This window comes from Hyaena hyaena, unplaced genomic scaffold, assembly GCF_003009895.1.
Source record: "Hyaena hyaena isolate Hyena2069 unplaced genomic scaffold, ASM300989v1 scaffold_876, whole genome shotgun sequence".
NCBI lineage: Eukaryota > Metazoa > Chordata > Mammalia > Carnivora > Hyaenidae > Hyaena > Hyaena hyaena.
This window is the reverse complement of record NW_024081512.1, coordinates 205,499-218,422: the sequence shown is the minus strand read 5'-3', so window position 1 is coordinate 218,422 and position 12,924 is coordinate 205,499. Positions and strand designations below refer to the sequence as shown.

Sequence of the window (12,924 nt, the reverse complement as noted above, 5' to 3'; positions counted from 1 at the left end):
CTGTTGACGGTCTTCACTTGGATGCCTGCCAGAATCTTAACATGCTGTAAATTCAATTCCTGATCTCGACACCACTCCTAAACCTGTTCTTCCTGTCACTCCATCTTTTCTCAAACAGGTTAATAACAGTGGTGACCATAGCAGTCTTGGGTCTGCCTTGGGCACACAGTAAGTGGCAGAGTGTCCAGGAATACAAGCCCACATTGCCAGAATAGCACATAGTCCTTCCCTACTTCTCCCTTTCACTCACATTCTACATCCATCCATCAGCAGTTCAGTGGCTTTATCTTCACTCTATATCCAGAAACTGATGGTCCCTTATAGACCTCACTCTGTCACCCTTGTCCGAGCCATTTTCATCATTTCAGCTATTGCCTTAACTTCTGATTTGCTCCCTGCGCAGTGTATTCTCAACACGGTGGTCATTTAAAGCCCGAGTCGGGCAGCCTGTCTCTTCTGGTGCCTGCTCCATCTCACTCTGGGTTAAAGCCGGCCTACGGAGCTCCACGGTGCTACCTCTGCCCGTTTCTGACTGCTCTCCTGTCACTCTTCTCGGCCTGCTGCCTTGCGGCTCCTTACACCGTACCAAGTACACATCCTTTGCATCTACTTTCATTTTAGCCAGGAATTCTCCTCCACATTTCCCACATCGTTTGCTTCCTCACTTCCCAGGTCTCTGCTCACATGTACCTTTCAGGGGTCCTTTTTGGGCTACTGCATTATAACATCGCAACCCCCTCCTACTCTGTTGCCTGCTGTAGATCTCCGTGTTCCTGTTACCCTGCTGTATGTCTGTCTCCATGGCACCTAGCGTCATGCGGCGTAGTGTGTATATGACTGTATCCTAGTTCTACAGAATTTAGCAAGTTGAGGCACGGGTGGCTTACTGTACTGTACTTGGTCCTCTCAATATCAAACTGGAGTCAGTCACGGGGAGTGACCTGAGTGGTGAGAGGTTATGAAACTAGGGTCCGAGGAGTGGTTGAAAGAACTTTTTTTTTTTTTTTTTAATTTTTATTTTTATTTTTGAGTGAGAGAGAGTGCATAAGTGGGGCAGGGGGTGCAGAGAGACTGGGAGACAGAGAATCCCAAGCAGGCTGTGTGCTGATGGTGCAGGGGCTTGATGCGGGGCTCAGTCTTAAGAACTATGAGATCATGACCTGAGCCCAAATCAAGAGTTGGACGTGTAACTGAGCCACGCAGGCGCCCCAAAAGCATTAAGGATTCTGACCAGAAAATGGGATTTCACAGCTTAATCATAGCTGTGCTGTGTCTACTGGAAGAGGTGTGTGGTGTAGAACTAGGTCCAGTAGAGAAAAGTTACAGTGGGTTAAGTGTATGGAAGATCTTTTGCAGTTTGATGGATGGTTTTGAAGATGGAATCGGACAACTTTTGAGTTTTCTGTTCTGAAAGGGTTTAAATCAAAATCGAGGACAACCATTTTGGAGGAGGTTCTGTCCTGCAGCATGGGGGCGCTGTTCAGGGGCTGTGATGAAGACGGGCGCTTGTGCCCTGCCCCTCTTCACTGCACTGCATGTGTTAAGTATGTGTGATACATAAAAATGTAATTGAGCACAAGAGGTATAGTTCTATTACCAATTTTGAGTGGGGAGAGGTACTGAAGAAGGTTTTAAAATCACAGGATTTTATGATCCTGTTAAAATCGGAAATGAGACTAGTTTAGTGGGGTCAGATCATCAAAATGATTGGTTTTTAGGCCTAGGAAAAGCTCCTTTTAACATATTTCAGAGGCCATCATAACTTTTAATTTATTAACAGTATTTAAGAGCTCTTTTTGTGGAGGTGTAAGTCAGCATCACATTGACCATCTTGAAATGTACAACTTCATGGTTTTTAGGATATTCACAAGGTTGTACAGCCATCACTGCTATCTGATTCTGGAACCTTTTCATTATTCCCAAAAGACACTTCCATTTCCATTAGCGGTCACTTCTCATTGCCCCCTCCAGCCCCTGGCAGCCACTTACCTTTCTGTCTCCACTGCTTAGCCTGTTCTGGATGGGTAGCTCACGTAAATGGAATCATATAAAAGGCAGCCTTTACTGTCTGACTTCTTTTTTTTTTTTTTTTTTTACCTTGTATGTTTTTAAGGTTCGTGCCTGTTGTAACATGAACCAGTACCTCTTTCCTTTCTATGACAGAATAATACTCTGTTGTTCGGTGTAGCACATTTCGTTTATCCATTCATCAGTTGATGACATTTGTATTGTTTCCACTTTTTGGCCATTAGGAGTAATTCTGCCGTCACCATCCATATACGAATTTTTGTGTGGATGTATGTTTTCAGTTTTCTGGAATACATTCCTAGGAGTAGGATTGCTGGGTCATAAGATAACTCTATGTATAGCTTTTTGAGAAACTGCCAAACTGATTTATTTCCACAGTGGCTGCACCATTTTACATTCCCACCAGCAACATATGAAGTACTAATTTCTCCACATCATCAACACTTAACTTTCCATTTTTGTGACTCTAGCCATCTTAGTAGGGGAATGCTCTCATTTTAAGAAGTGGTAAGCTTTGCTATGTTTATATCGCCTTCTAAATGACCAAATCCTGTACATTATAGGGGTTCAGGTGTTTAGATGGGTTGATGAGAATATGATGTAATTAAGCCCACATCATTGTATGTAACAAGTGGCAGCTACACTGGTGGTGAGCACAGCACAACATAACAGTTTTCGAATCACTGTGTTGAGTACCTGAAACTAATCCAGTGTTGTGTGTCAACTATACTTCAGTGAAAAAAATAAAGCCCAGCTTGTGGGCTTGACGTGTGCTAAGTTTACCTTCTCTTATCATAGCAGGCCCACATTTCTTACAAGTAAGTGTCGTTGGTTACGAGGAAATTAGACTAAATCCCCCATCCCTGGAAGACCAAGTCAGCATGCCTGCCCTGCTAATGCCCTGCTCATAAGTCAGCCGGCAAGGTCATCTTGGCATAAAGACAACATATAACTGCTGTTGTACATCTGTCTCTACCTGTCCCTCCACCCCTTTCTTTACTACTCCTGTCTCATCTACGAAGGGTTTGAGATGATTCTTGTAAAGATTATGGAGTATGCATTAGACAAAATATCTCTTAGAATAGAATCAGAACCAAAGAAAATAGGAATGAAAGAAGGAAATCTTGTGTAGAGAACATGATCATAAGAGCTAATATAGTTATATCATTGACTATCATATTTGACCATCAATTTATAATTTGGCAAAGTTATTAAAAAGAGACTGGTCTGTTATACATTTTACCTTCATACTTTTTCTCCAGAGAAGCAAAATGTTTTATAGCTCTGAATTTGTTTTAATGCTTATTTATTTTTGAGAGAGAGAGAGAGACAGACAGACAGACAGTATGAGTGGGGGAGGGGCAGAGAGAGAAGGAGACAGAGAATCTGAAGCAGGCTCCAGGCTCTGAGTTGTCAGCACAGAGCCCGACATGGGGCTCCAACTCACAAATTGCAAGATTGTAACCTGAGCCTAAGTCCAATGCTTAACCCACGGAGCCATCCAGGTGCCCCTTGCTCTGAATTTTTAAAAAGTCTCAGGTGGGGCTTTATATAGTGGAAATAAGTGTATAACACTGTCCTCCCTAAAGCATTGATAACAGGAGTATAATTTAACTGTAATCCACTAGAGTGGGGTTGTAATATTTGTCACACATATGTGAATGTCTCTTGCTATTTATTTTATGGAAATTCTAACTCTAGATATTAATGATGATCTTTTTTAAAATCATATTTTTCTTTTATTTGTATACTGTGTTTTCCAGAACACGTACACTGAAGCTTGGGACAAGATATTTACCTAATTTCTGGTAAGTTGAATGACTGGTTCAGAGATAAGTGACATAAAAGTGTATGCCTATAGTTTCAGTCATTGAAGATGTTAAGAGAAATTTTAGTGACTATGAGATAAAAATGACACTGATAAATTTTTATTATTGCATAATGTCAGAAGAATAGAGAAATTTTTTGTAAACCTGCTTGTAAAGGACAGTACACACAAATGTATGTCATCATTTCCTAAAGAATTGGGTTACTTTTATTGAATCAAATATTGATGCTTTCTTTTGTGAAGAACAGTTATCTCAGTATAACCTAGTTTAAGACACAAACATCCAGTAAGAGCCACTTAAGATGTAAGTCAGATTGTTAAGATCAATCCGAAATTTCATTCTTCATCAGGTTTATTTTTCTTCTCAATTATAGGTTGTGAGTTATTTCAGAAGCTAAACCTGACATGCTTCATGAGCATGCAAATGAAACCTTATAATTTTCACATTTAAATCTGCAACAAAGTTAACCATTAACAATCTACTCCTTTTTGGTATTAAGAAATGATTCTTTAGGGATGCCTGGGTGGCTCAGTCGGTTAAGTGCTTGACTTCAGCTCAGGTCATTATCTCACAGTTTGTGGTTTTGAGCCCCACGTTGGGCTCTGCGCTGACTGACAGTTCAGAGCCAGATGCTGCTTTGGATTCAGTGTCTTCCTTTTTCTCTGCCCCTCGCCCTGGGAGCGGGTTCTCTCTCTCTCAAAAATAAACAAACATTAAAAAAAAAAAAAGAAATGATTCTGTGTATTTATGTAAAGTGAAACTAAACTTCTCAGCGGCGAAGAGAATAACATTGGATTATTTTTCCCTTCTAGAGACGAAATTAAAGACCTACGATGGCAATGAAGAAAGAGACTGAATTTGTCATTTTCACCTAAAGAAAAATGATAGACAAAAATCAAACCTGCGGTATAGGACAGGATTCTCTGCCCTATCTGACTTGTCTGATTCACGTGCTGGAAGAGTGGTTTGGCCTAGAGCACTTGGAGGACTACTTGAATTTTGCAAACTATCTCTTGTGGGTTTTTACACCACTCATACTTTTAATACTTCCGTACTTTACTATCTTTCTTCTCTATCTTACTATTATTTTCTTACACATTTATAAGAGGAAGAATGTATTAAAAGAAGCCTACTCTCATAATTTATGGGACGGGGCAAGGAAGACGGTGGCGACCCTTTGGGACGGACACGCGGCAGTCTGGCACGGTGAGCGAGACGACTTTGCTGTGTTCACATGTGTGACACTGCGACTGTATCATCGTTCCGTTTCATTGATCGGTGCTGAAAAGTAGAAGGGGTATTTCCCTGCTTCCTTTTATCCGTCTGCATGCCTTGGGTATATACATGTCTTGTTTAAAATGATTTTTTTTTTTGCCCAACACATTAATTTTTATTAAAGAGCCATACAACAGTGTAGGCTGTTAGCTAACCTAGAATATGAAAGTGCATACGTGAGACATCTGAGAATAAGAAACGAATTAAAACTGTTTAGAAACCTATTTCAAAAATGCTCTAATTATTTAGTGTTGAATTCCATCTTGTTCAAAGTAAGTTTGACTTTCCTAGTATAGATTTTTTTTGAAAATGACTATTAACTAATAATATTAAATATAATCTGTATACCAGAATTTACCCATTTTCTGTTTGATGGATTTCAGAGGTTATTATGTCTCTTGAATAAACGAGCTAGCGACAAGTTTCTCTCCAGGATAGTCATTCTTTTCTTTATCGTTTGAGAGATTGTGATGTTTTACATGTAATCACTGGTGGTTCTTGGTTTGGCCATCATGAAAATTGCCCTTCTGTGGCCCGTTATCAAGGACTTGGTGTTTTTCTCTTCCAATTTTTATATCATTGGTTCATCATTTTTGCCTAAGGACTCTACAAAAATTCAGTAGGTGTGTACCAAAGATGTGCTTTCTATTTCATGTTAAGTTTCAAAATGGTTTCACAGAAAGACACAGAAGGAAGCACAGATTTTGAAATAGATACCCGAGGAAATATGTTTCACAGAAGGATAAGGCTGCTATTAGCAGAGAGTACCAGTGACATGCTTATTAGGCCAGGGTGTCATCATCTTAATACTACATACATTCTTATTAAGTCTCTTTGAGCATTTGGTATACCGTGCACTGTTGAATGCTCAATATATACATTAATTCTCTTAAAACCTAGAATCATTAGAGTCAACATATCTCCATTTTGCAGTTTTCCTGTGAGGAAATTGAGGAACAGAAAGGTTGTCATTTGTCCACGACTCACTAGGAAGCTCGGAAGACGAGCCAGATTACAGTCTCAGGTATCAGGCTCTGAGGCCTGTCCTCCTGTGACCCGTGCTCTGTGGTGCGTTTGTCCCAGGTTGAGGACTCAGGTCAAAAGTAAGGTTTTCAGCAGGTTTGCAGACATGTCTTTTGACGTATTGAAAATGCTAGGGACTCTGAACATAGTAGGTGTGTTAAGTTGAACTTAATAATGATCAAGATACTAACAATGTATTTTAGTGTCTTCCAAATGTTAGAGAAAGATGCTCTGCAATCAGAATAGCTAACATTTACAAAACATTTACAAGACAATTTTAGGCCATCAAAATTTTTTACCATTATTCCTAGTAAGAAATGCCCCATACACACACACATGTGTATATACTGTTTCATGAGAAGTGTATGTACTTTCTGTACGGGATCTGTTCTATTTTCTATTCTTTCTTATTCAAAAGAGAAAAATACCCGTAATTCACCAAACGATTTCATTACTCATTAGTAGACTGCAGCCAGCATTTGCAAATCACAGATGTAGCTTAGCAGGGACATATTGGTGGTACAAGTTGTAGCGTAGGCCAGGAGGACGGACTTTGGAGTTAGACAAATGTGGGTCACCCGTGTGACCTGAGCCCAGGACCCATACTGCTCAAAATTTGCTCCCCATCCCTGGACAGTGGTTGGGTGGACAGTGACAACAGATTGCCATTGTGATTGCTTTCTCTGAGCTTGTGTCTCTCATCAGACCCCCTGAGCACTGCTGTGCTGTAGGCCGGAGATGAGGGGACTGCGTTTTGAAACAAACAATGGGAAGAGGGAGTGATTTAAGAGGTTTTGGCGGTTTTAAAATGCACAGGAGTTGATGTCCAGGTGAATATGGGGTGTTGAGGGAGGAAGAGCTAAACTGCTCTGAAGTTGCTACTTCTGCCACAGGGAAATGTTGGACAGGAAGCATTCCAGTTAGAGGCAGTTACATGAACAGAAGCATAAAAGTGGTAAAGTGTATTTAGGGAGCCACCATTTGTCCATATGACAAAAATGAAAAAAAATCTGACTAATACTCTGAATACGGGCTCTAAAAGGCCTTGAAGATGTTGGATTAGAGTGATAACCCACAGATGCTTTCTCAACAATGAGTGGTATGATCACATGTCTGCTTTAAGAGTGACACAGTTAAATAGTATTTGGACTTCATGTTTATCGCCACTGTGGGGAACCTTAGTTTTTGTCAGTAATTGAATTCACTGAAATTTTCTGCTTTCAGCCAGATGATTTGCTATTATATAAGTACAATTATTTAATTCTCTTTTTTTAATATTCTGGAAAGCAAGAAGGAACCTCAGGAATATTCTGTGTAGACTCCCTCAGAGAAGCATTTTTTTATTGTATTTGTTATTTCTCAAAAAATTGATCTGATGGGACAATTGCTTCTTTGGGTAACCTTAGACCATCTCAGTGATTGTTCTATAGAGCTAAAGCTAAAAGTAAATTGAATTCCTTGAATTAGAGTTAGGTAATTGGAAAGAAATATTAAAAGTATAGAGACGGGGCGCCTGGGTGGCTCAGTCGGTTGAGCGTCCAACTCTTGGTTTCAGCTCAGGTCATGATCCCAGGGTTGTGGGATTGAGTTCAGCACTGGGCTCTGCACCTGCTTAAGATTCTCTTTTTCTCTCTCTCTTTCTCCCTTCCTCTTCCCCTCTTTCCTGCTCACGCATGCTCTCTCTCTAAAGAAACAAAACAAAAACAAAAAAACATGTAGAGACATACACAATCTCAAAATATTAAATTCAGTTTCAGTTTTTAAAAACATTCTTTTGAGTCCATTTGAGATATTACCAAGTACTTTATTCTTTCAATACTAGAACCACAGTTACCACACTTAATTTCATCTGTTTGGTGAAGACATTATAAACCACTTTAAAAATGAATTTACTGCTCCAGAATTTACACTAAAGTCTTTATTGTTTGAATGCTGGTTTCTTAGCAAATCAAACGGGGATAAACTTTAGGAAAGAAACAGTTTCAGATTTTCATATTCTGGACTTCCATCTTGTGTCTTACACACGAACGGCAGGCCCTCTGGGACAGCTCTTGTGTGGGGACGGAATGGCTTCGGGGTATCCTCTCCTCTACTGCCCTGGCCGCCTGAGAGCTCCTTCCTTCTCACACTTCATTTTATTGTGAGCCTATTTACTGTGAACCTTTTAATGTGAGCCTATTTCTGCCCTTGGCCTTTAAACGCTTGCTTTTTTCCCCCTTGTTTTTGAGGGATTTCTTTTTTTTGAGAAAGATCCCTACAACATTTTGATCTAATGGAATGAATTGGAGTAAAAACCAAAGTTGGTGTTTCTTTTGTGACATAAAAAAATAATAATAGCAATAACAGTTTGTATATCGCTTTATAGTTTTCTTCCTTTCTAAAAATTGAGATGTAATTAACATTAGTTTCAGTCATACAACAATAGTGATTTAATATTTGTGTATATTTGGAATGATCACCCCAATAGGTCTAGTTAAAATACATCACCATACATGGTTATAGAAATTTTGTTTTCTTGTGATGAGAACTTTTAAGATTTATTCTCTTAGCAACTTTCAAATGTACAATACAGTATTACTGTAGTCATTGCGCTGTATATCATGACTTATTTATTTTATAACTAAAGTTTCTATTTTTTGACCACTTTTGCCATTTTGCCCACCTCCTACCCCCTACCTCCTGCCTCTGGCAACCACCAATCTGTTCTCTGTATCTGTGAGCTTGGTTTTTTGTTTGTTGTTTTTTTAAAGTCCACATATAAGCAATATCATATGAGATTTATTTTTCTCTCTCTGACTTATTTTACTTAGCATAATGCCCTCAAGATCCATCCACGTTGTCACAAATGGTGTTATCATTCTTTTTAATAGGTGGGTAGTATTCCATTGTGTGTGTACACACACACACACACACACACACACACACACACAGTATCTTCTTTATCCATTGCATTCGTGGACACTTTGTTTTTATATCTTGGCTATTATAAATAATACTGTGCTGAACATGGGAGTGCAGGTCTCTTTTTGAATTAGTGTTTTTGTTCTCTCTGGATAAACACCCCAAAGTGAAGTTGCTGGATGGTACGGTAGTTCTATTTTTACCTTTCAGAGGATCCTCCATACTTCATACTGGTTGCACTAACTTACATTCACACCAACAGCACACTGCACCCTTGTGAACACTTATTGTTTCTTGACTTTTTGATAATAACTATTGTAACAGATGTGAGGTGAGATCTTGTTGTGATTTTGAGTTGCATCTCCCTGATGATGAGTGATGAGCATCTTTTCATGTACCCGTTGGCCAGCTATTTAGATCCTCTGTCCATTTTTTATGTCCATTTTTCCTCTGGTTTTTTGGGTGGGTTTTTTTTTTTTTTTTTTTTTTTGCTGTTTTTCGAGTTGTATGATTTTGTGTTTTGCATATTAATTGCTTATCGGATATATTGTCTGGAAATATCTTTTCCCATTCAGTACATTGCCTTTTCATTTTGTTGATGGTTTCTTTTGCTGTACAGGAGCTTTTAGTTTGATAAAGTCCCATTTGTATATTTTTGTTGCCTTTGATTTTGGAATCTGATTTAAAAGATCATTGCCAAGTCTGATGTCAGGGAGCTTATTACTGCCTAGTCAGTCTTCTAGGAGTTCTGTGGTTTCAGGTCTTAACATTCAAATCTTTAATCCACTTTGAACTAATTTTTGTATGCAGAAGATAGTAGTCTATCTAGTTTTATTCTTTTGAATGTGACCGTCGAGTTTTCCCAAACACTGTTTATTGAAGAGACTGTTCTTTCATCATGGCGTATTCTTGGCTCTTTTGTCAAAAGTTAATTGACCAGATATGTGTAGGTTCGTTTCTGGGCTCTATGTTCTGTTCTACTGATCTGTGTGTCTCTTTTTATTTTAATACCATACTGTTTTCATTACTATGGCTTTGTAATATAGTTTGAAGTCAGCGAACATGATGCCCTCAGCTTTGTTTTTTCTCATGATTGCATTGGCTCTTCAGGATCTTTTTTGGTTTCATATAAATGTTTGGGATTATTTTTTCTATTTCTGTGGAAAATGCCATTGAAATTTTGATAGTAATTGCATTGAATCTATAGACTACTTTGGCTGGTATGGACATTTTAACAATATTAGTTCTTCCAAGCCATGAGTATGGGATATCATTCTATTTATTTGTGTCTTCAGTTTCTTTCATTAAAATCTTACAGTTTTCAGGGTATAGGTCTTTTTACCTCCTTGGTTAAATTTATTGCTAGGTATTTTATTCTTCTTCATGTATTTATAAAAGAGATTGTTTTCTTATTTTCTTTTTTTGATAGTTTGTTATTAGTGTACAGAAACACAACAGATTTCTGTATATTGCTTCTGATCCTACAATTTAACTGAATTTATTAGTTTTAATAGTTTTTTGATGGAGTCTTTTTTCAATTTAATTTAAAATTTTTTACTATTATTATTATTTTTTTTTAAATTAAATCCAAGTTAGTTAACATATAGTGTAATAATGATTTCAGGAATAGAATCTAGTGATCCATCCCCTTCATATAACACCCAGTGCTCATCCCAACAAGTGTCCTCCTTAATGCCCCTTGTCCATTTAGCCCATTCCCCCATTCAGCACCCCACCAGCAACCCTGTTTGTTCTTTGTATTTAAGAGTCTCTTATGGTTTGTCTTCCTCTTTGTTTTTATCTTATTTTTGCTTCCCTTCTCTTATGTTCATCTGTTTTGCTCTTGAAGTCTACATATGAGTGAAGTCATAAACTTTCTCTGACTTAATTCACCTAGCATACTACATCCTAGTTCCGTCCGCGTTGTTGCAGATAGCAAGATTTCATCCTTTTTGATCGCTGAATAATATTGTATTGTGTGTGTGTGTGTGTGTGTGTGTGTGTGTGTGTGTGTGTATTGACTCATTGGTTGTTCAGTAGGCTTTTTCTCTTGGCTGGGGCCAGCTGAGGCTGAGGTCTGTAATGGCACCTGACAGCAGTGAGATGGGAAGGAAAAACAGATGTTATGGCTAGAGCCATGATCACATTTCATCTGCTACTCAGAGTGTAAGTTCCAAGTCTTGTGATGAAATATGCACGGTATTTTCCTCTGAAGCATAGGTGGAGCTTACCTAAGTCTTTTGTATTCCCCACATCCACCAACAGCACAGGATTGCCTTGAAAAATGTGTTGCTGGTTGGTAGCAGTGTAAAGAGCAGTAGACAGGCTAATCTCTTCAGCTGTCAGAGGAGACAAAAGATGGACAGGAAGCCAACCTTGAACCGAAGCATATTAGAAGGAAGCCTCCCAAGATCACCCCCCTCTCCATTTCCACCAGCTTTCATCCAGTCATTTACTTCCCGTGCTGAAACTCTTGCGCCTCCTTACGGAGACTTGGAGTAGGGTTTATAGCGTGGCAGGAAGGAATGACAAGGGTGGCATGCGTCTTTAATTTCACCTGTACTACAGGAGAAATGTTTCCTTGACATCAAGTTCGAATGTCTCATCACAGTTTTTTTCCCTGCATGCAGTTAGATTCTATAAAATCACTTTTGTTTTTAATGAATAAGATAGGGGGAATTTCTAAAGAATAAAATAAAAGTTTGCAACATTATTAACTTATCCATTTGTATATAACAGTTTAAATGTGTGTTTTATTTTGCATTGACTCAAGAGTTTCTTAAGAGTTTTCTTGTTTTTAATCAATGAATTATTTTTGTATATGTGCTGCCAAAGCAAGCACTCAAGGAATTATTTTATGACTCACTGTTAAATTTTACTCTCGATTGTATTATCTCAGGGAAGCTGCAACTTAATTGAGGTCTCCTACCCTGGCCCTCTTCACTACTCCCCTTTATCTGCTCATTACCCCTTTTACAGCCTGCTTGTAACAGGACGAATCTCCTCCCATTGAACTACTCTGTCTCAAGCTTACACAGAAGGCTCCGGATTGTGTTTTAAAAGCTAGTGCTTTCAGTCAAGTGTGCTTGATGTTTTAGAGATGTGTGACTCCTTGGATAGCCTTGATTAACAACCAAAGATAGTCTTTTAATATGCCTGTTAGATTGGAACCCAAAGGTTCTTTTTTATCTTACAGATTATATGATTCTAAGATCTTACATGGTGTTTCCATAGAGAGCAATAATGATTGTTGCTTTTATTCATAGACTTTTTAAAAATTAATATTCCAAGTATTATACAAAGAACTTGTTTTCCTCTCTTTAACGCTTTTAGTGTGTATTTCCTACAAACAAGGAAGTTCTTCTATTTAACATCAGTAAAACCATTAAAATCAGGAAGTTAACATTGATATATTACTAATCTTTAGATCTCACACAGTATTTAGATTTCCATTTGACTCATTGTTTTTTATAATGTCATTCTATCTGCTGAAATTTCTAATCTGAGTACATATGTGTTTATTTATCCACTAAATTCTTTAACATATTAACCATGGTTATTTTAAAGTTACTGTCTGATGACTTAAACTTTTGGGTCTGGTTCTCCTGATTAAATATTCTCTTGACAGTGCACTTTTTTTTCTTGCTGTTTTGTATGTTTCATGATTTCTATTCATGAATCCTGGGCATTGCTTGAAAAAGAAAGTAGAGAATGAGGTAAAGAGTATTTGTAACTGCAAACTGACCTTTTTCTGCGAGGCCAGTAGTGAGTGGGGAGGCACAGAATTCGGCCTACTCTGTATTGGACTGGAGCTGTGTGCTGCTGCTGTGGCTGAAGGGACCTTCAGTTCAGCACCCAAGTCAGAATC

At 38.4% G+C, this 12,924-nt stretch overlaps 1 protein-coding gene across 7 annotated transcripts in view; it reads left to right on the top strand.

Moving 5' to 3' along the window:
• TMEM68 (transmembrane protein 68) overlaps positions 1-12,924 on the top strand; it is a 38,102-nt gene that overhangs the window by 4,881 nt on the left and 20,297 nt on the right. For 6 of the 7 annotated variants that reach the window (XR_005526047.1, XM_039220297.1, XM_039220294.1 and 3 more), the window contains exons 2-3: positions 3,792-3,836; positions 4,670-5,063. The exons of the other annotated variant lie outside the window; for it this stretch is intronic. Coding sequence is in view for 5 of the 6 variants with exons in the window: in XM_039220297.1 (XP_039076228.1) it covers positions 4,739-5,063 (325 nt within the window). In the remaining variant the exon portion in view is untranslated. The remainder of the gene's footprint in view (positions 1-3,791; positions 3,837-4,669; positions 5,064-12,924) is intronic. 7 annotated transcript variants of the gene reach the window in all.